Source organism: Urocitellus parryii, chromosome 1 (assembly GCF_045843805.1).
Source record: "Urocitellus parryii isolate mUroPar1 chromosome 1, mUroPar1.hap1, whole genome shotgun sequence".
NCBI classification, from domain to species: domain Eukaryota; kingdom Metazoa; phylum Chordata; class Mammalia; order Rodentia; family Sciuridae; genus Urocitellus; species Urocitellus parryii.
In genome coordinates this window covers 130,839,168-130,863,367 of record NC_135531.1, presented here as the reverse complement: position 1 = coordinate 130,863,367, position 24,200 = coordinate 130,839,168, and the positions used below count along the sequence as shown (strand labels likewise).

General features: G+C 38.5%; 1 protein-coding gene across 2 annotated transcripts in view; it reads right to left on the bottom strand.

Annotated features, from left to right (window-relative positions):
* The window catches only part of Canx (calnexin), a 33,751-nt gene extending 10,507 nt beyond the window's left edge, over window positions 1-23,244 (bottom strand). Inside the window, exons 1-9 of one of the 2 annotated variants that reach the window (XM_077801464.1) lie at window positions 23,079-23,244; window positions 17,336-17,468; window positions 7,296-7,466; window positions 6,662-6,735; window positions 6,329-6,387; window positions 5,082-5,223; window positions 4,460-4,541; window positions 3,592-3,784; window positions 598-787 (exon numbers count right to left, since the gene is read on the bottom strand). In XM_077801464.1, coding sequence (XP_077657590.1) covers window positions 598-787; window positions 3,592-3,784; window positions 4,460-4,541; window positions 5,082-5,223; window positions 6,329-6,387; window positions 6,662-6,735; window positions 7,296-7,463 — 908 coding nt within the window. In that variant the 5' untranslated portion in view covers window positions 7,464-7,466; window positions 17,336-17,468; window positions 23,079-23,244. The remainder of the gene's footprint in view (window positions 1-597; window positions 788-3,591; window positions 3,785-4,459; window positions 4,542-5,081; window positions 5,224-6,328; window positions 6,388-6,661; window positions 6,736-7,295; window positions 7,467-17,335; window positions 17,469-23,078) is intronic. The other variant, XM_026412295.2, reaches the window with a different exon arrangement.
* Between the last annotated feature and the right edge of the window lie 956 nt (window positions 23,245-24,200).

Below are 24,200 nucleotides of genomic sequence, written 5' to 3'. Positions count from 1 at the left end.
TTGTTCTCAGACCACTTTCCAACTAAAATTCAACATTTCAGGACTACAGTTTTAAATATGAATTAAAAGCACTGGCAGGGCTAAGGGTATATAGCTCACTGGCAGAGCACGCACTTAGCATATGCAAGGCTCTGGGTTCAATCCCTAGTACCAAATAAAAATAAAACAAAGCAGCACTGGAATGGCTACACAAGGAGATTGCGACAAACCAATCTTGTCACCACAGGTAAACTATATCATCAATCAAGAATTTTGTGTTGTGGCTCAGCGGTAGAGCACTCGCCTAGCACATACGAGGCTTTGGGTTCAATCCTCAGTACCACATAAAAATAAATAAATAAAGGTATTGTGCCCAACTATAACTAGAAAATTTAAAAAAAAAGAATCTTGTGATTGATAAAATGATATCAAACAATCTAGATTATCACTAAGACCCCTTTTTCAGCTATAATAATCTACATTTTTTTAAATGCAGATTACACTGCATAATAGAGTATTTAAATGATCAGATCTCACTCGACCAACATTTGGTTATTCAAATCACATGGAATATATAAAATGTTCCCTTACAATCAAAGACAGGTCTCCAAGACTCACCAGTCATCTGGCTTCACAGCATCAGGATCTGGGATTTTGGGTCTTTCATCCCAGTCCTCAGGTTTCCGGTCTTCTGGGTCCTCAATTTCTCGTGAAGGGTTTACAGACGGAGTCATGTCATTCAGCAGATTTCCACTATTCACAACAGACTGGTCAACTAGTATTTCAAAACTATTATCTGGATTCAAGACTGAAAAAAAGGTTAAATGAAGTTAAAAATATTTACTTCCAAGCTCCTTTCCCCACAACACAAAAGATTATGACTTCTAACTAGAAGCACCAACATGAGAGCATGGAGGAAAGACCTTAGGCATTTGGGTCAGAACATGGTCAACAATGCCTGGCTCTTGGGGCCCAGAGCATTGTAACTGTTCTTGACCTGCAAAATGTAAATGCTATTTCCTCAGGTTTCTAAGAATCATCACAAATGATAGTTAAAATTTCTTCTTTTTGGCAGTGGGGGGTGCTAGGGATTGAACTCAGGGGCACTCACCCACTGAGCCACATTCCCAGCCCTTTTAAAATTTTATTTAGAGACAGGGTCTCATTGAGTTGCTTAGCACCTTGCTGTTGCCAAGGCTGGCTTTGAACTCTTGGTCCTCCTATCTCAGCCTCCCCAGCCGCTGAGATTACAGGCATGTGCCATCGTGCCCAGCCTGTAGTTAAAATTTCTGGCGCTGGGGTTGTAGCTCAGTGGTAGAGCGCTTGCCTAGCATGTATGAAGCACTGGTTCAATCCCTGGCACCACATAAAAATAAACAAATAAAATAAAGGTATTATGTCCTTCTACAACTAAAAAAGAATATTTAAAAATAGTTAAAATTTGGGGCTGGGGTTGTGGCTCAGTGGTGGGACGCTTGCCTAGCATGTGTGAGGCATTAGGTTCGATTCTTAGCACCACATATAAACAAATAAATAAATAAATAAAGGTCTATCGATAATTAATAAAAAATTTTTTAAAAAAGTTAAAACTTCTGGGCTGGGGATGTGGCTCAAGCGGTAGCGCGCTCGCCTGGCATGCGTGCGGCCCGGGTTCGATCCTCAGCACCACATACCAACAAAGATGTTGTGTCCGCCGAGAACTAAAAAATTAAATAAATATTAAAAAAAGTTCTTTAAAAAAAAAAAAAAATTCTCTCTCTCTCTCTAAAAAAAAGTATTTCTTAAATAAATGCTTATTTAAAAAAAAAAAGTTAAAACTTCTAACAAAAAGACTTCATTTATGGACACTAAAAACCTACATAAACTAATGTGATTATTGGTCTAACATGAATGTACATACCAATCAGCAGGCAAGTAAATTGATTTTCGTTCATTTGTTTGCTTTTTGTACAGTATTAGAGATGGAACTGGTGACTCAAGCATGCTATCCATGTATTCTGCACTGCAGTACATGCACAGACCCCACAGATATACTTCTGAAGTTCAATGGAGAATGACTACACAATTTTTAATCCAAAAAGGCATCTGTTTGTTGTTACTGTTTTCTTGCAGTGCAAGGGTCAGTCTCAGGTTGCAAATATGCTAAGGTGGCATTCTACTACTGAGCTACACCCCCAGGCCCATAATGGCATCTCAACTGTAATTTATGCTAAAGCCTGTATCCCACACATAAATCTCTAACAGACAACTGACATTTACTGTTGGGAAAAAATTCTTACTCTTGTGTAATTAAGAAAGAAAGTTAAATATGTGCATGTTTACACACATATGAAGAAACATTATCCTAATATTGATTTTTCAGATAATTTTAGGTGTCTTTTGTTTGCTTACTTATCTCTTCTGAATTTCTATACCCTGAATATATATTCCGTTAGTAATAAAAAAAGGTTATTTGCTGGGAGCGTTGGCATATGCCTATAATTCTAGCTGCTCAGGAGGCTGAGGCAGGAAGATCACAAGTTCAAAGCCAGCCTCTCCCCCTTGTGAGGCCCGAAGCAACTCATGAGACCCTGTCTGTAAATAAAATATAGAAAAGGGTTGGGGATATGGCTCTGTGGTTAAGCGCCCCTGGGTTCAATTTCTGGTACCAAAAAAAAAAAAAGGTCATTTATATTCTTTAGGAAAAAAGCATATCTATATATGATCTCAATGCCACAAGAAACGGTTCATTTAAACAAACAAACCAAAAACTATCCCAATAACCAAACAATTAACCTTAATTGCCCAGGTACTGAAACTTCCAAAGAAAGTTCCACATGAAGACAATTTTGAAGCCAGGTTCATGGCACAGGCCAGTCATCCCAGCAACTTGGGAGGCCAAAGCAGGACCGCTCAAGTTCAAGGTCATACTCAACAATTTAATAGACTCTCAGCGACTTTGCAAGACTTGTTTCAAATAAAAAAGGACTGGTGATGTAGCTCAGTGGTAAAGTGCCCCTAGTACCAAATATAAAAAAGATAATTTTGAAAAATGTTATATACATTTCTACTGTAATATTATCATCCTAATATTCAACATTTTCTCAACGAAAAACTAAAAGAAGCGGAATGAGTGACTCAAGGAACAAATTAATAAGGGGACTTTCTTTTTCTTTTTCAGGTACTGAAGATTGAATCCAGGGGTATTTTACCACTGGGCTATATCCCAGTACTTTTTTTATTTTGAGAAAGAGTCTTGCTTATACTGGCCTTGAACTTAAGATCCTCTTACCTTAACCTCTGTAGGTGCTGGGATCACAGACTTGAACCACCACACCCAACCAATAAAAGCATTTTTGTTCATTTGTTTTACATGATGAGGATGGAAACCTGTACCTCACGTATGCTAGGCAAGCATTTTACCACTGAGCCACATTCCTAACCCATAAAGAATATTAAAATTGTTTCAAATTTTAGTCTTCAGGCAACCTGTGGAAAAGAAGCTTTCTTTCAGAGTTGACCAATTAAGCTCCTAGCAGTAAGTAAAAAACACCAATCTCATTTGCAAGCTTGAATATTATCCAGATGACCAACATGAATGTCTTAAAACCCCAAAACACTAATTTTTCTTACTTAATGTATAAAGATGTGTTTTCTTATCAGTAAAATAGGTCTTCAGATCTGCATCTGGTCTCTTAGCGTGCTTTTCTTCATATACACCCGTCTTAGGGTTTTTGTGTCGAAAGATGAAGTGTAATTTATAATCCTCTCCACATTTATCTGGACCAAACATAATTGTATAGGGGGTCTTGTCGTGGAACTGATCCTTCAGAAACAAAGACAGATTATTTTAAGTAACTCTAGTCTAAGTGTTCAAAAGCAACCTTTCAAAAAAGTGTGTATTTCCTCTTATAACACTCTCAAGCTAAATTAGTGACAGTTAAATGAATAACCAACCAAACATCAGCAAATTTAAAATATTGTGTGCTTAAGAAAAAAGTAATACATATAACTAGCTACTGTTTCATTCACAACAAAGAAATAAGCTAGCTTAAAATTTAAAATCACAGTATCAAAACCAGAAATGAGAAAAAGTTGGTAATAGAGCTTTAAAAGTCAAATTTCAAATGAAAACTAATTAGTATAAAAGACAATACTGTCAGCTAGGCGCAGTGGTGCACACCTGTAATCCCAGCAGCTAGGGAGGCTGGCAGGAGAATCGAGAGTTCAAAGCCAGCCTCAACAAAAGCAAGACACTAGTGAGACCCCCATCTCTAAAAAAGTACAAAATAGGGATGGGAATGTGACTCAGTGGTTGAGTGCCCCTGAGTTCAATCAATCCCTAGTACCCTCCCACCTCCAAAAATATGGTCAACCCACCAAAAGATTTCAACAGCAGGTCTTTATTTTCACCAGTCTTTCAATTTTTTTTTCTTTTCTCTAAAATTCTTCTTTAAAAACTTGTGGGTGGCTAGCTACATAAACAAATAGAAGTACCTACCAAGTTGAGTTCTGGTGTTTTGGAAAGCAGTTTCACATAAGCACCTCCACATTCTATTCCATTTTGGAAATTAACCTCATACCTAATTTCAGAGAGAAAAGCAGAAAATTCTATGGCATTTTCTAAGATTGAATCTCATAATTTCTTTTTCCCCCACTCCTGATTATAATTCATCTTTTAAAAAAGATTCCATCTTCTATTGATCTTGGATGGCTACACAGTCCTACAAAAATAAATATGCTAATTAAAAGTAAACCTTGCAGATTCCCAATAAATAGTTTGTGCAAAATCTAGATGTTCATTTACTATCAATAGGATGAACAGCCAGTTTGTTACAAAATAATTTGTTGGGCAGGAAAAAAATAATAATAATTTCAAGATGCTAAATTCTAAATTCACCCAAAAAAGAAATCTATTGTAATTTATATAATCTCTCTCTCCCTCTCTCACACACACATACATTTACTTAGAGTTATAGTTTCATAATATCCTCTGAGATTACCCTTCTAAAAAGTTTTTCTTTTTTTTTTTGTAATACTAGGGATTGAACCCAGTGCCTCTTGTAACTGAGCTACACCCCCAGTGCTCTAGAAAGCTTTTACCAAACATGCATTTCACTTACTGAACAATGAGAGGCTTGGTATCAAATAGGAAGGGTTTGTTCAATTTAGCAGAGATGGCATGGTGCTTGGCTCGAGACATCAATACAAGTCCTTTATCACCTGGAAGCTTTGTTTCCTTCATTTCATCTACCTCCCACTTTCCTAGAAGAAAACACACACAAAAAAGAACTCTCCACTCCTTAACTATATCTTTAAAAAAAAAATATATATATATATATATATATATATATTTTTAGTTTTTAGGTGGATACAATATCTTTATTTTTTATTTTTATGTGGTGTTGGGGATCGAACTCAGTGCCCTGTGCATGCCAGGAAAGCGCGCTACTGCTTGAGCCACATCTTCAGCCCAATTGATTGGATATATATATTTCTTTTTATGTGGTGTTGAGGATCATACCCCAGTGCATGCTAGGCAAGCGCTCTACCGCTGAGCCACAACACCAGCCCTAAATATATCTTTTAAGGTCTTCTAAATGATAACAAACTAAACTCCAAGTGTGTAAGTCTATCATACTAACAAATTTTAACACATTCCACTTATCTATGAGAGTTGGGCCATTAATTTAGGCACATGAATATTTGACAAATAATAGGACATGACTTTTAAAAAGTCAGCAGCATATTCATTATATCACTGCCTAGGAAAGACCTTCCATTTCTAACATACAGAAGCATATGTAATAAATAGTTCTAATTCTATCACCCCATCACATATAAAGCATCACACAAAGATGGCACAACTCTCAAGGAAAAACAACTTCTTGTTGTTGTTTGTGGTGCTGGGGATGGAACCCAGGACTTGGCATGTGACAGGCAAGTGTCTACCTCTGAGCTAAACCCGCAGCCCACCAAGGAAAAATCTGAAAACATATCTCCTTTTATTTTTATTTTTTTTCCAGGGCTGGAAAAAACCCAGGACCTTGCCACGAAGCTTTACCCTAACCCCAACATCTCCTTCTAAATCAGTCTTTTTTTTTTTTTCATTGTCTTAAATCACTATTAAGAAATTCCATGGAGGGCTGGGGATGTGGCTCAAGCGGTAGTGCGCTTGCCTGGCATGCGTGCGGCCTGGGTTCGATCCTCAGCACCACATACAAACAAAGATGTTGTGTCTGCCGAAAACTAAAACATAAATAATAAAATTCTCTCTCTTTCTCTCTCTAAAAAAAAAAAAAAAAAAAAAAAAATTCCATGGAGATTATATTAAATCTGCTATTATATCTAGACCAAAAGGAATTCTCACCATCATATTTGGCAATTTCATCATCAGTGTCATCTTTCTTGGCTTTGGATAAAATCCACCTGTAATTAAGACAAACCCCAAAATTATGATCAAATGATAGTTATCTGTTAGGAGAAATGATATAGGATAGAGGGGGAAAAGGGAAAGGAATGAAAGAACTACAAGCTTCAAAAGAATATTTTCCTAAATAGACACGAACACTGAAAATATAAAGGTTAGATATTTCCATTATATAAAATGATATCCAAAAGGGATCTATTATTCCCTCTTATTTATATCATGTTCAACTCCCTAGAAGCTTCCTAGGGAAAAACAAAAACAAAATGTACCTACCCTGACAGAGAGCCTCTGTCAAAGGAATCAGCAAAATAAACTTCTCCTGTTGGAACTGGAGCTTTGTAGGTGACCTGTGTTAAACAGAAGAATAGATTAAAAACCTGAAAATTTTGGCAACAACTCTTTCTTGGAATTTATTTCCATGTTTTGATTGTCACAAAACTGTCATAGGAAGAAGTCTTGAACTTCAATCCACATAGATCTTTGGAAAGAAATAACAAAGATTGCCTGAAAGATTAATAAAAAGTTGGTAACCTTTGCTTTTTCTTTGAAAAAGATACAAATTTATCAATTTTTTTCCCTTTAAATAGTGTTGGCTAGGTATTGAACATAGGGCCCTCTTTGTTAGGTAAGTGCTCTACTACTGAGTTATACCCCAGCCCCTATCTTCAAAATAAAAGGCCAGGTACAATGATACACGCCTGTAATCCCAAGAGCTCAGGAGGTTGAGACAGGAGGATTGCAAGTTCTAGGCCAGCCTCAGCAACTCAATGAGACTCTGTCTCAAAATTTAAAAGGGCTGGGAATGTGGCTCTGTGATAAAGCATCTTTGGGTTCAATCCCCAGTACAAAAAGAGAGAGAGAGAGAGAGAGAGAGAAAAGGAATATAGATTCAAAAACTACTTCAAACCTTTGGAGATGGAGGCATACTGGTATCTGATTTTGAGTCTTCTACCTCTTCAATGACATCATCAAGGTCATCCTCAATATCAATCATATCATCTTCATGCCCATCATGAGCCTGAACAACAGTAGCTCCAAGGACCAGAAACATACATAATAACCACTTCCCTTCCATGATCTATATAAAGAGAGTAAAATAAGTTCAATGTGTTAACTTCTCTTGTTTAAAATTAACACTTTCAAATCAAAGAACTAAAAAGAATTTTACTGTATTTTATCCTAAAAGCAAGGAGAAAAGTAAACCCAGAGAGATTAAGGGGTTTTCCTAAAATTAGTTAAAAGATTCAATTTTAAGCCAGGCACAGTGATGGACACCAGTATCTCAGGAGGTTGAGTCAGGATGATCACAAGTTCAAAGCCAACCTCGGGCTGGGAAGAGTGCTTGCCTTGTATACCTAAAGCCCTGAGTTCAATCCCCAGCACCATGAGGGAGAAAAAAAAAAAAAAAAAGGCCGGACTCAGAAACTTAGTGAAACCCTGTCTCAAATAATAAAGAGCCAAGGATGTATATCAGTGGTAAATCACCCCTCGGTTAAATCCCAGTACCCCCAAAATAAATTGACTAAAAGACTCAAGAACAAAAATATTATACCAAAAATGAGCTACTTTTAACTCTTATTTTCTAAGCACTTATATATTATATTAGACTTTATATCAGACTTATGGGTGGTTAGGTGGGCCTCCTTTCCAAAGAGCCTTGATCTAAAGAAATAATAACTGAGCCACATGGGTAGTTTTTTTGTTTTGGGGCCTGAGAAGGCAGAGTGAAGATGGAAGAAGCTGGGGAAGAAACAAATTTTTTAAGTGCAACACCATGTGCTCTCAACATATGGCACAGAATATCCTTTTTTCCTTGTTTTAAATTAACACTGGTCTTTCCCTCTCATTACCAGGACACTTACTGGTATCCTACATTACTAAGGTTTCAATTCTTCTTCCTCTCTGAGGCCATTTTATACCCAGATGATAGCCTCATCACCCCCAAAATTTTGAGTCCCTGTTTGCAAAAATCTCTATGCCTTCTAGCTAGCAATCAGAACCCTCTCCCTTAGGCCGTTCCCCCAAAATCCTCCTTTCATCCTAGAGAAGACGTTTCCCACTTCCCTTATGTTTACCAACATTCATTATTTGCTCCCTTAATGTGCATTTAAGTAAAGCTAAAATGCACCACGTATTGTTTTCCTATTAATTTTTTTCCTCATGACAAAATCTGTGGATTTCTGTTCACCTTTCTCTCAGGCTCCTTGCAGTGCTCCAAAATCAGCACAAGAGTCCTGGTTTCAGATAAAAATCCTATGATAAAAACATTGTTGGGTGGAGGATTTAATTCAATTGTAAAGCACTTGCCTAGCATACTCAAAGCCACTGGTTCAATCACTAGTCCTGGGTGGAGGAACAGGTCAACACTGTTATAAGAACACTGGATTCGAAAAATTCTTTAAATTTTTTTTTGGGGGGGGGAGTTACTGGGGATTGAACTGAGGGATGTGAGCCACATCCCCAGCCCTATTTTGTATTTTATTTAGAGACAGGGTCTCACTGAGTTGCTTAGCACCTGGCTTTTGCTGAGGCTGGCTTTGAACTCGTGATCCTCCTGTCTCAGCCTTCTAAGTTGCTGGGATTACAGGTGTGCACCACCATGCCTGGCCTAAAATATTTTTTAATCCAGGAATATCATATAAAAATAATCCAACAAGTGTTGACAGTGATGTAGAGAAGTTGGAATCCTGATGTACTGTGAATGGGACTGTAAAATTGTACAACTGCTATGGGAAACAGATTCCATATGATCCAGCAACCCCATTCTGCAGTGTGTGGCCAAAATAATTTAAAGCAGGATCTCACAGAGGTATTTACAAACCCACACCCATGTTCGCAGCAGCACTATTCACAATAGCTAAGAAGTGAAAGCAACCCAATCAATGGATGTCAATCAATGGATGAATGTGGCATACAGATATAATGGAAGACTATTCGACCTTAAAACAAAATCCTGTCATATGCCAGCACATGGATACTTATTGAAGATATCATGCTAAGTAAAATAAAAGTTACAAAAGGACACATTATGCACGATTCCAATTTACATGCGGTTTCTAAAGCAGTCAAAATTCAAAGGCAAAGAAAGTAGAATTGAAGCCAACGGGCTGGGGGAAAAGAGCAATGAAGAGATTTTTATTTATGTGCTGGTTGGTACAGGGATTAAACTCAGAGGCATTTAACCACTGAGCCACATCCCCTTCCCTTTTTAAATTTATGATAGGGTCTCACTAAATTGCTTCTACCATGCTAAATTGCTGAGGCGGGCCTCAAACTTTCAATCCTCTTGTTTCAGTCTCCAGAGTTGCTGGGATCGTAGGCATATACCACTACACCCCAGTAAGGTTTTTTTTTGTTGTTGTTGTTGTTGTTTTTAAATAAGAATAGGTTCAATTCTGCAAGATGATAAAGTTCTGAAGATGTTTCACAATAGCATAAATATGCTTAACACTACTGAACTATATATTTAAAATTGATTAAGAAAGGAAATTTGCACCTGTAATCCCAGCAGCTTCGGAGGCTGAGGCAAGGAGGACCCAGAGTTCAAAGCCAGCCTCAGCAAAAGCAAGGCACTAAGCAACTCAGTGAGACCCTAAATAAAAAATATAAAACAGGGCCAGGGATGTGGCTCAGTGGTCGAGTACCCATGAAATAAAAAGAAAGGAAATTTGGTGATATTTTACAATATTTGGTTACAATGATTATAACTTTGTAAAACAGGACTGGGGGTATAGCTCAGTGGCAGAATATGCCTCAGAAGTCCTTAGGTTCAATCCCCAGCATCCCTGTTCTCTAAAACGTAAATAACTTACCTTTAAAAAGGTAGGATTTTTTTTTCTCAACATTTTTTAATTTGTTGATATACTGTTGTTACTATGACTTGAGTTGTATAACTCACCACCACGAAATTCATATTATGACGCTTCAACTCCCTATGACTATATTTGGAAACAGGGCCTTTAAGGAGGTAATTAAGGTTAAATGAGGTCATAAGGGATCAATAGTGCTGGTGTCCATGTAAGAGGAAGTAGCAACAGGAGCACACAGCACAGAAAAAAAGGCCAAGAGAAAACAGAGGGAAAAGAGGGTCACCTGCAGGCTAAGGCAAGTTAGGAAGGACCTCACAAGAAAGTAATCCTGACAGAACCTTTGTCTCTAATAACCTCTAGCTTCCAGAGCCCTCAGAAAATAAATTTTTACTTTGGTATTGTTACTGAGATAATTGTCTTTAGGTTTTTAGGTTTAATGAAGTAGGGCAGTACATCTCAAACTTGAACATATATCAACATCGTGGGAGGGGAGTTGGGTATTAAAATCCAGACTGCTGCCACATGTGATAGTAAACACGTGTAATCCCTGATTCTTTGGAATCTTAAAAGACAGGAGAATCCCAAGTTCTAGGCCAGTCTGGATAACTGAGCAAAAACTCTGTCTCAAAAAATTAAAAAGAGCTGGGGATATAGCTCAGTGGTACAGTGCCCCTGGATTCAATCCCCAGTATAGAATAAGCAGACACCCCAAAGATTGCTGAGCTCATCCCAAAATTTGTTTCCACAGGGCAGGGCAGGGCAAGGCAGGGAAGGCAAAGTTAAGCCTAATTCAATGGGACTTTAAGTTAAGAGGATGCTGAGGATACTGGTCCAGAGACCACACTTTGAAAATCATGAATTAGGCTTATGAGTAATCTATTTATACTACATTCCAATTTACAAATGGATTTTCACATACATTGTTTTATGTAAACTTTCTATGAGGTATTCCTCTCATTTTCTTTTACACACTAGGAACTAATAAGACTTAGTGAAAACCTACTCATTTTGACAATAAATAAACAAGATTCAAAGAAACCAACCCTCCTCCCCCTCACTGAAACCCTAAACATGTTACCATGTAGTTTCACACTGAGGTACTGTGACAAGAGACAAAAGACAGGAAAGAGCAGCAAAGGGAATGATCCAGAACAGAGACATTTTGGCAGGGTTTAGTAAGGGAACATGTGACTATAGAACAACTGGTCCAGGTTAGGAGACCAAGAAAACTGGTATTATTGGAGGGCAAGGGGGTGTTACTGAGTAGGGAAAGCAATCTGTCTTGTTGGGAACAAGGTAGATATTTCAAATAAACTACAGGGAATGCATTTATCTTTCACCACCATTTCCCCTGCTCCGTGAGTTGTAGAACCTGATTTTCTACAATTCAAGAAAGAGGTATTTGGGCACTCATCTGTACCGATCACATTATCCAAGGGTTTGTGAAAGCTTACAGTTCAAAATTATTGAACTGTGCCATATCAGTTCTCACACTGGTACACTAAGGAGTCTCAGTCACTGCAAGCTTTACATATGCTATTTTAACTATAATTTACTAATACTTCCAACATAATACTAGTTATTGGGTCTATTCTAGTTCTAAAAAGCCACTATTAAGCTGACTTAAATTTTCCAAATATTGGGCTGGGGATGTGGCTCAAGTGGTAGCGCGCTTGCCTGGCATACATGTGGCCTGGGTTCGATCCTCAGCACCACATACAAACAAAGATGTTGTGTCCGCCGAAAACTAAAAAATAAATGTTAAAATTCTCTCTCTCTCCCCCTCTCTCAAAAAAAAAAATTTCCAAATATTGTTAGACATATGTTCACATTTGCCAACAATTCAAGATAATATATTTTAAGGTGATGTTAATTTTCTACTTCATTAATGAGAATCTGACATTAGCAAGAAACACCTTCCCTTCAGTCTCCCTATATACACTTCTCATACCAAATGTGATCCAAGAGGTTACACCTGTATTGACCAATTGAGCAGACACACAAAAAGGATGTTGTAATTACTATGCTTTCTAGAGGAAAATAGGAGGAAATTTAGGTGACTATGGTTTTGACAATAAGTTTCCCATACAACATCAAAGATATGGTATATGAAAAAATAGTAAGTTGAACTGAAATAAAAATTTTCTCTCCTATGAAAACACAAGAATCAAAAGAGAATTAAAAATCGCCAACTAGAAAAAATTATTTGCAAAATATGCATCTATGAAGGACTTGTTCTATTTTTGGTACTAGGTATTGAACTCAGGTATGTTTTACCACTGAGCTACATCCTTATCCCTTTTAATTTTTTGAGACAGGAACTCATTAAGCCTAAGTTGCTATGGCTGGCCTCCAATTTACTATCTCCTGCCTCAGCCTCCCAAGTCTCTGGGTATATGCATGCACCTCTGCACCCAGTTTGAAGGACCTGTTTTAAAGCATACGAAGAACTCAAACTCAGCAATAATAACCAAATATAAAACTGTAAAAGCCGGAGAATTAGGTCAGTAATAGACACGCTTAGCACTTTCTTGACCCTGGGTTCCATCACTAGCACCTTACAAAACACTGAGCAAAAGACCTGGACATCTACTCAAATATATACTGATAACAAATAAGCATAGGAAAAGACCATCAACATCATTTTTTTTAATTATGGAACTTCACAATAAAATAACAATGTTGGACGGGCCGGAATTGTAGCCTGCGTGAGGCACTGGGTTCAACCCTCAGCACCACATACAAATAAATAAACAAAATAAAGATATTGTGTAGGGCTGGGGATGTGGCTCAAGCGGTAGCGCGCTCGCCTGGAATGCGTGCGGCCCGGGTTCGATCCTCAGCACCACATACCAACAAAGATGTGACAAAGATGTGTCCGCCGAGAACTAAAAAATAAATATTAAAAATTCTCTCTCACTCTCTCTTTAAAAAAAAAAAAGATATTGTGTACATCTACAACTAAAAAAAAAAAAATTAAGTAGCAATGTGTTACCACTATCAGCTATTAGAATGGCTATAAATTCCCCCCAAAATGGCAAGGATGTGAAGCAATAGGAACTTTCATCGATTGCCGGTGAAACTAAAAAATAGTAAAGCCAACTTGGAAAATTATTTGCAAGCAACCATATGTTCAACAGATTAGCCAATTGAAAGAAATGAGCACTCAAGCCACAAAAAGACATGGATGAATCTTAAATGATTATTGTTAACTATAGAAAGCCTCTCTGAAAAAGTGATAGACATGCTTTAAAACTCCAATTATATGACATTCTGGAAAAGATTTAACTATAGACAATAAAAATACCAGTTGTTAGCTGGTGCAGCAGTGGACGTAAAAATTTTTAAAAAGTACTGTGCTAATCAATAAGTCCATTTCACATGAGTAGGTGCATTAATAATTCTGATACTGTTATATATGTAATTGAAAAATTAAGGGCTGGGGATGTGGCTCAAGTGGTAGCGCGCTGGCCTGGCATGCGTGCGGCCCGGGTTCCATCCTCAGCACCACATACAAAGATGTTGTGTCCGCTGAAAAAAACTAAAAAATAAATAAAATTCTCTCTCAAAAAAAAAAAGAAAAGAAAAGAAAAATTAAGCATATGGGCAGTAGATGGTGGGAGTCACTTTTTCACTGTTAAGACTTAGAATTTATCCAGGCACAGTGGCACATGCCTGTAACCCCAATGGCCTTGGAGGCTGAGGCAGGAGGAGGACTGGGAGTTCGAAACCCACCTCAGCAGGGGCTGGGTTTGTAGCTCAGTGGCAAATGCTTGCCTTACACTTGTGAGGCACTGGGTTCAATCCTCAGCACCACATAAAAATAAATACAAAGAGGTATTGTGTCCATCTACAACTAAAACTATTAAAAGAAAAAAAAGAGGGGCTGGGGTTGTGGCTCAGTGGTACAGCGCTCGCCTTGCACGTGTGCAGCTCTGGGTTTGATCCTCAGCACCACATAAAAATGAATAAATAAAATGAAGGTATTGTGTCCAACTACAACTAAAAAATAAGTACAACTATAACTAAAAAGAAATACATCTACAACTAAAAAAGAAAAGAAAGAAACCAGCCTCAGCAACTTAGTGAGGGCCTAAGCTATCTCTAAATAAAATATAAAAATGGGCTGGAGATGTGGCTCAGTGGTTAAATGCCCAAGTTTAATCCCTGGTATCAGGAAAAAAAAAAAAGGGAATTTAAAGATTAAGTAAGGGGAGGTGGCTAGAGGAATCCATATGGAAATGGAAAGAATTAGAGACATCAGTAAGAAAACATGTTTAGCTTAATATACAGAGGGTTACATATAGAAATATTTACAAATGATGTATATCAGTTAGGATATACATATCTCCTTGCTGTCAGCTAAAAGGGCCTGCAAAAATGAAGAAATCTACCTTCTAAAACCATAAACACTTTGTTGTTGTCACCAACAGTTTCTAAGATTACCGGAAAGAACAGAGTAAAAATATTTTTAAAAACAAAAAGCACAGGGGCTGGGGATGTAGCTTAAGCGGTAGCGCGCTCGCCTGGCATGCGTGCGGCCCGGGTTCCATCCTCAGCACCACATACAAACAAAGATGTTGTGACCGCCGAGAACTAAAAAATAAATATTAAAAAATAAAAAAAAAAATAAAAAAAGCACAGTCTTCCTATCCCAAAGGACAGAGACAGCAAGTGTCCCTAAATCTGCAAAACTCAGCAAGTTTTCAGGGAATAAAGGAATTACTTTTAAGATGAATTTACCAGGAGATGGGGTTGTAGCTCAGTGGTAGAGCACTTGTCTAGCATGTGTGAAGCCCTGGGTTCGATCCTCAGCACCACACAAAACTAAATAAATAAAATAAAAATAAAGGTATTGTGTCCACTTATAACTAAAAATATTTAAAAAAAAAAAAAAGATGAATTAACCTTTTCCTCTAAAGAAACACATTTCCTACAATTATTTTTTTTTTGAGGGGGTGGGGGAAAAAGGTGCAAGGCGGGGGTGGGGGGTAGGGTGGAGGGTACTGGGGATTGAACTCAGAGGCACTCTTTTGCTGAGGCTGGCTTTGAACTCACGATCCTCCTACCTCAGCCTCCCTAGCATCTGGGATTACAGGCATATGGCCCTGAGCCCAGCTACATTTCCTATAATTCAACTTCATAGAACACTCTAAGGCAAAGTTTCTTACATTCCTGAATGCCATTTTTGCAGTTTCCCTCATAATTTTATTAAAAAAAACAAACATTTTTTAGTTGGAGACAGATACAATACTTTTATTTATTTTATGTGGTGCTGAGGATCAAATCCAGTGTCTTAGACATGCCAGGCAAGCAGTCCACCACAGAGCAACAACCCCAGTTCCTCATAATTTTAATTAATACTTGAAACCCACCACTTTCTTCATTTACTGGTTCTCTGTCAGGAGTCACCCTCCTCACAACACACACTTAAAACTGTAAGTTTGCAGGGCTGGGTTTGTGGCTCAGTGGTACAGCTGATCGCCTAGCATGTATGAGACCCTGGGTTCAATCCTCAGCACCACACAAAAATAAATATACAGACAGATAGATAGGTGCAAGTATTGTGTCCAACTACAACTAAAAGATAAATTATTATAAGTTTGTAAACTCAAACTCTCTATAGCAGAGTCTCACTGAGCTAAGAAGCAACTGCTAGGTGGCTATAACTAATTATTAGGCTACTAATTAAAAGTGCTACACAACTGTCTTACAATGTGTCCATTTAAATTCTGTCTTATAAAATTACAAATTACATTTATAGGCCTGGACCTTCAGAGAACTAGCAATTAAATATCAAAACTACAAATATGAAAATCTTTTAACATCTGAGTCCATTGTTTTCTCTAGAAAACAGCTTTAAGTTATATGTGAATGTGAGTATTGTCTTATGATATCCCTTAACGTAAGCAAAGTTAATAAAAACAATACTGTAGCCAGGTGCTGATGCATGCCTGTAATCCCAGCAACTCAGGAGGTTGAGGAAAGAGGATAGCAAGTTCAAAGCCAGCCTCAGCAACTTAGTGGGGCTCTAAGCAACTTAGGGCTGGGGACATAGCCCAGTGGTTAAGCACCCCTGGGTTCAAAGCTGGTACCAAAAAAAAAAAAAAAAAAAAAAAACTTATGGTATATTTTCATTCTACACAGAACAACACAAAAAAGACTAAAATTTCAAAACTACTGATGTGATAAAATTGGTTATAGCCCCCCCCAACACACACATAAAAAACTAGTAAAATCTGAATAAAGTATTACTAGATCAGTGAAGATAGTTCTTTAGATCTGGTCAAAGTTGTCTAGAAACCAGCTTGAAATTAACTTGGTTCTCTATAAAAACTACAACAAGACTCAGATATGATAAGAAACATAAGTCTGGTGAGATAGTCTTTCTCAATTAAGAAGGATTGGGGTTGATGCAGATATAGGGAATTAGGTCTGTGGTAAGTACTAGTTCCTGATCCCCAGTACTACATAAAAGAAAGAAAGAAAAGAAGGAAAAAGAAGGGTCTAAGGGATGGAAAGTGTAGTTTAGTGGTAGAATGCTTGACTACCATGTTTGAGGTCCTGGGTTCTATTTCCAGCACCAGAAAAAAAGTGTGGGGAGGGGTTTGGTAATCAAACAATTATCTACCTATACCCAGGTCAAAGCAGCTCTATCCTCTGTAATGATATAAACAAATATGAACAAATGTACACAAAGCCAAAAAAATAGAGCACATTTATAAGACAAAGATTTTTGGTTTGCTTCCCAGTTTCCCAAAGGCAAAGCAAAAAGGCCCAACTCTCAAATTATTAGGGTCAGAAGGAACCTTCAAAAGCACTTAATCCACTCACATTTAATATTTCATTTCACTTTTAACTTTTAGAAGAGTGAATTTATTTTTATAGAAATGGAAGTTGCCTATTTTTTTTAAAATATTATTAATTTTAAGTTTTTTTTTTAAAGAGAGAGAGAGGAGAGAGAGAGAGAGAGAGAGAGAATTTTTAATATTTATTTTTTAGTTCTTAGAGGACACAACATCTTTGTTGGTATGTGGTCCTGAGCCACATCTCCAGCCCGGAAGTTGCCTATTTAAAAACTGAAATTCAGAAAATTAATTCCTCATACATAAGGCAGCAGCATATGTGGCAGAATAACCTGTCAAGTCAGAGAAGCCTGAATTCCAGTCTCTCCTGATTCTCTGTATGGCCTCCTTCGGCTTATTTAACTTCCAGAAGTCCTCCTTTCTCTATTTTAGATGTGTGTTTAGAACTACTTGCTCAACAGCTTGCTGTGAAAATATGAAAATATAATTCATCTATCAGTCAGGTACATTTTATAGGCATACTTAAATGTCCTGGTCTTCAAAACACAACATGTACATCAGATGACTAAATTTTAAATTCTCATATATTATTTTTTTCCCTTCCAGTGCTGGGAATTGAACACAGGAAATGCTAGGCAAGTGCTCTGCTACTGAGCTACACCTCCAACCACTAAATTCTCATTTGACCAAAACATCTAATATAGCTAGAGGATTCTACATAAGAAGCTATATTAATTGTAAACTTGCTTTCCTGCAACTACATTATGTGATTTCTTCAACTCTTACATTCAACAGTGTATAAGATATAAACTTCCATGTTCATCTTTTTTCCTTGTCCTTCAATTACTTTTAATGAAACCCCTTAAATTATTTTTTGTAAATTACAATACTGTTCTCAGCACAATTTTTAAAAGTCCATGTTATTTTCTATACATTTACATGAGACTTCAAATAACACAAGTTTGTTTGTTTGTTTTCTATTTTTTGGCATAATGAGAATTGAACCCAGAGCTTCACATATGCTAGACAAGTGCTCTACCACTGCGCTATATCCCCAGCCCTTTGTAAACTGATAGGGCCTTACTAAATTGCTGAGGTGGACCTCAAATTTACAATCCTCCTGCCTCAGTCTACCAAACAGCTGGGATTATGGGCATGTGCCACCACACTTGGCATAAACATCCTATTTTTTAACAAAAGCAAATTTACTCTGTAACATTTCAGCAAATCCTGACAATATTTAGGTCAACTTTAAAAATGGGCAAACACTTAGCAGAAATATTAAATTTGTCAAAAGGCAGAAATAAGGGTCCATTTGGACTGGGTTGTGGCTCAGTGGCAGAGAGCTTGCCTCGCATATGTGAGGCACTGGGTTCGATCCTCAGCACCACATAAAAAAACAAAGATATTGTGTCCATGTATAACTAAAAAAAAATTTTTTTTTAAATAAGGGTCCATTCAACAACAAAAAAATCTTTAAAACAAATTGGAACAAAGTATTTTTAAGCTTATTGCCAGTTTTATGTTTTATCTTTCCAAATAGATTTTTTCTTTTGACTCTGAATCAGGCTGGCAAAGTTCCTATTTATTCCTAGTTTGTTAAGTGTTTATCATGAAAGGATATTTTTTCTCTAAGATGAACAGTTTCTGTCCTTTATTAATGTGATATGTTACATTCATTTTTATATGTTGAACCAACCTTGCCTTCCTGGGATAAATTCCAATTGGTCATAGTATATAATCCTTTTTATACAATACTGCATGCTGCTGGTTTCAGTTTACTAACATTTTACTGAAGATTTCTGCATCTGTTTTCAGAAGAGATAGTGGTCTGTTTTCTTGTAAAGTCTCTTATTTTGGTATCAGGTTAGTACTGGCTTCACAGAATGAGCTAGAAACCCTTGAAGAATCTGTGAACTATTTTTAATTTTTCCATAAGTATTTACTAAAATTTATTTGTGAGCCACTTGGTTTGGGGCTTTTCTTTATTAGACTTTCTTTCTTAAAAGAAGAAATTTCCAACCCAGGTGCTGTGGCATATCCCTATAGTCCCAACAACTCAGCAGTCTGAGGCACAAGGATCACTTGCACCCAGGAATTTGAGATCCGCATAGACAACCAAACAAAACCTACTTCTCTCTCCCTCCCACCCCCTCCATACTCACAAAGAAAAAAAAAGAAATTTCCATTCTAACTTCTTTAATCTATGAAAAATTAAAAAGAGGAACAGAAAAAATAACCTCATGTTCTTGATTGTTCTAAAAAAAACATTGATTTTAAAAATAGGCAGTGTATAAATAAAAAGAGGGAGTCTTTCTTTCATATAAGCTGTTCATTCATCTAGTATGCACTCTTAAAATTTTAAGTCTTATTTGTGAGGTTAGACAGCTTAAGTAGTCTACTAATATTCGAAAACAGAAAAATCATACTCAATAAGGTCCATTCAGAAAAACCCAAGAGGTTCTATTATCCCCATTTTACATGTAATGAAATTAAAACCAAAAGAAATTACTTAATCCGTCTACAGTCACAGCTAGAGACGTGTTCATAAGCAAAAATTCAAGTCACAATCCCTGGATTGCTATTTAAAAACTTGTCACCTTGGGTAAAATTACTAACCTCAGGGCCTCAGTTTCTCTAAAACGACAGTAACAACACTACGTATAAAACAAAATACATGTAAAAGTACTTATGATAGTGTCTGGTTTACCGCATCTGCTCAAGATTAGCAGTAATTTTTGCTATTACTAAATATTTCTCTTAACAGTTTTTAAAATTTGATGGTTACAAAACTGAATTTTAAGACAAATACTGTAAAAATCTTAGATTGGAAAGGAACGACCCAAAATAATTTTATTTTTTATTTTTAGTTGTAATTGGACACAATATTTTATTTATTTTTATGTGGTGCTGAGGATCGAACCCAGCATCTCTCACATGCTAGGCAAGCGCTCTACTGCTGAGCCACAACCCCAGCGCCCTCCCAAAAGGAATTTGATTCCAATCACAGATGAACATTTTGCTACTACTATCATATTTTCCACTATATTTTGAACCTGCAGATTTTACTACTTCAATCTAGTCAAAAAATGAAAACATTCAAGGAAGGGAAATACATAAAACTCAGACTGGTCTTTATTGTAAATACCTGTCTATTTAAAAATAGATGAAATAGGCATGGGGGGTAAAGGTCTGTAACCCCACCAACTGAGGATAAGGCAAGAGGCTCTCAAGTTCAAAACCAACCTCAGTGAGACCTTGTCTCAAAATTAAAAAAGGGCCAGGCACAATGGCACATGCTTGTAATGCCAGCAGCTCAGGAGGCTGAGGCAAGAGGATCCAGAGTTCAATGTCAGCCTCAGCAACTTTGTGAGGCCCTAAGCACCTCAGCAAGACCCTGTCTCTAAATATTAAAAAGGGCTGGAGATGTGGCTCAATGATAAAGAGCCCCTGGGTTCAATCCCAGGTACCCAAAAAGTTTTTAAAATAAAGAGGGACTGGGGATGTGGCTTAGTGGTTAAGTCAATCCCAGGTACCAAAAATAAATAAATAAATAGAAATAAATGCAGCTGGGTGTGATAGCACATTCCTACAGTCCTAGTAACTTGAAGGCTAAGGTAAGGTCCAGAGGTTTCAGACCAGCCTGGGTAATATAAAGAGACTCACCTCAAAAATAAAATAAATAGATCTATACTGCCTCATTTACATTTTTGGATTTTGTTTTTCATTAACAGGAACATCAGAACTGATTTTTCCATAGCACTTTTAAATTTATTTTTTAATTTTAAATATTTAGTCGTAGCTCAACACAATGCCTTTTATTTTTTTGTGTGGTGCTGAGGATCAAACCCAGTGCCTCCCACATGCTAGGCAAGCTCTCTGCCACTGAGCTACAACCCCAGCTCCTCCATAGCACTTTTTTTCCTATTAACTAAATAGGTTTAAGATGTGACCAATAATATATGCTAAAGATCCTCTAAATTATTTTTCTTTATTCTCAAATATTTTTAACAGTTCACAGTTAAGCTTAATTTACAAGTGCATTTATTGGGGCTGGGAATGTGGCTCAGTGGGAGAAAAAAAAAGTACATTTGTTGTTATAACACAGCATTCAACCAGCACTTTCCTGGTAAGTTTGGTTTTGTTTTTTTTTTTTTTTAAATGTGGTGCCTCACACATGCTAGGCATGCACTCTACTATTGAGCCACAGCCCCAGCCCTCCTGAAGTTTTGCAATAAGCTAGCTATCTAGGTTAGAACTTAGGTACTTTCATTATTTCCTAGGAATTATTACGAACTGCCAATTCTGCCTAATTCATTATACTTTTAAAAATAGTTTTCTATTCACCAGCTTATTGCCCCCTAAAGGTGGGGTATCCAGGAGACCCTCTCTCCCACTTTGAAGAGGTGGAAACTAAAGAGTTACATATGCAAGTTATCATACTGGCCTCAGAATTCAAGTCTAAGAAACTTGCTTAAGCTTACCAATTGCTACTTTATTCCCTTAGGCTATCTTGCAGGGCAAGTGAACTCTGTAACTAAAAGGATGCAATGGTGTGATTGCCAAAACTGTCACAGTGCTCTTAAAAGATAATAAGCTAATTGAACTGTAGAGTTAAGATAGTAAGGTGGAGAAGGAGAGGCTAACACCCATTTTCAGATAAGTATGAAAATTTCTGTTGTGTTATTCACTCCAACACACAGTTCACTAGGGCCTTCTCATGATCAGTGACCTGGCTAGTTTGTGTACCCAGGCTGATGGAAAGGAGAATTCCCACATGGCTTTTTTTTTTTTTTTAAACAGAATGTTTTTAAAATCTTCCCTTAAAATTTTTTTTTAAATTCTTCCCTTTAAAAAAATTATTAAAAAAAAATTAAGCAAAAAACCTTCCATTTCCTAAATTAGAGGTAAAGAAACTTAACTATTGTTCACCTTTGTCCTCTCAAACCTTTTAATATTCAGCTCAGTTTAACCTCCCTCAACTAGCAATAGCTTTTGTCATGGCAACACAGGGTCCAGTTTCTTCTTCCCATCAAAGTAAATGTGACTTCAGGCCCTGAGAAACAGGACCAACAAAGACTAGGATGTCAGTTTAGTGGACCAAGGCATTTAGACTATAATGGTTTACTGCAATAGTTATTGATATAGCAGTTACTACATATGACTTTCCTGCATAAGCATTTTAATTCAATCTTCACAAGTCTACAAGGTATTACTTAATAATCTATTACTGGGGTGTGGGACACAAAGGTAAAAGCCCAAATTCGCACAGCAACAAATGGCAGATGAAGCACTTTAACCAGGGCCTTTATCTTAGCATTCAATTAAAATCCCAACAGGACCATTAAACTAATCGCATGACCTTGGACCAGTCACTTCAAGCCTCTAACGCCTCAGTTTCCTCCACTGTAAAGTGAAGTGTGCTATGCTAGATGAGATTTGGGTTGTTTTCCTGCTTTTAATGTCGGGTGGAATCTCCGACTGAATTACTCCCCACCCCCCCGAGTATGTGCTGTAATGGTTAAGCCTAAAGTTTTCCAACCACTGTGCGTTCTAGTACATTCTCCTTCCTCTTCAGGGTGCTAGGGTCCCGTTTTCGTGTAGGGGTCTTATTTCAAATTCTGAACCTGCAATAGTAATTCTACATATTTTCTCTTAGTCTAATTCCATCTTTCCCTGCTACTTAGGGGAACCCACTAGGCCCGATCCTCCCGGGGACCACCGGATTACGCGGCCCAGCTCGAAACTGCCCAGGCAGCCAGTAATAGGCCTAAGAATGCCCTGGAAGCCAAGCCATAAGAACAAGTTCGCCTTCTCAAAGGTCAAGGGAGGCCCAGGGCACCTGCCACGCCTCCCGACCCCGGTGGCGCGGCTTGGGCCTGGTTCCCCAACTCAAGGGGCCGGGTTCAGGCCTCACCCCTCCTGGCCGGCGAGTTCGCCGGAGCCTGGGCCCTCGAAAAGCCAGCCCAATCCCTGGCCGCTGGCCACGCCCGACCCCTTTGGTCGCGATGTAGCGTTCCCAGGCCCCCCGAGGTCCTCACAGGCCGGAAGACGCGTGCAGGCCTCCAGTCTCACCTCGAGCCTCCCGGGGACCACCGGCAGTGCCTGCGCCTTCTCCCACCCGCACACCTGGCCCCGCGCTGCAGTGAAGACAGCGGCGGAGGCGGCCCGACCGTCACGTGCTGCAGAACCAAAAGGCCTCGGCTGCCGCTGCCGCGCGACCGAGCCCCACCGCACGAAACCCAGCCCTGGGCCCGCCCCTCGATTCTGAGTAGCTATGACTAGCACTAAGTCCCGCCCCACTTCGCAAGCTCCTAGATTCGGTTGGTCGCTGTGATCATCCCTCTACTTACCTTTCCATACGCCCCCTAGGGCTATTCTTCGTGGAGTGTGAGGATTGGCCGAGAGTGAGGCAGGAAGTGGTTGTTGGTTGGACAGGAGGCAAGAAGGAGGGCAGTAATCGGGGTCGCTCGCGTCCTGAGGCGCGGAGGGGTCGGCTGGCGTTCCCGCGCTCTGTGGCCCTGGTGCCTTAGTGGGCGCGCCTCCCGCCTTTACAATCCAACGAAAAGTTATACCTCCTGGGTTCCTGACCCTGGGACGGGTATCCAGTGCCCTTCCCTGAAGGGGTGCATGGCAGCTGATTGAACGGGTGGGAAGTGGGGTCGGCCGTCCTGAAGGGTAATTTGCTTGTGCAGAGAGCAGGCCCCTACGGGTGGCGGGCGGATCCCGGCGCCGGCTGCCTTACCCGGCCGAGAGTACGCTGCGCGGTGCTACGTGGGCCGGCGCCACCGTTCCTGCAGAGTCATCGCTCTGTGCCCCGGAGCCTGTAGCCTACTAGTTACCTAATATAAAACAGTCCAGAATAATATAATCAGAGGTTATTTCAGTTTTCCATTTGTGATGTCTCCTAAAGTGAGATTAAAGGGCTGGAATATGGCTCAGGAGTAGAGCACTTGCCTCGCACGGGTGAGGCCCTGGGTTGGATCCTCACCACCACGTAAAAAAATAAATAAAAATAAAGTTATGTGTCCATCTACAACTAAATATATTTTGTAAAAAATAAAATGATTGAATATGAGTCTAGCGATAATAAAACGGCAGGATTGAGAAAAGGATGGTGCAATGGGAAGACTTAAAAAACGCCAGTTTTTGAAAACCCGCTCTTAGCACATTTTCCGTTTTCAATACGCTGAGATC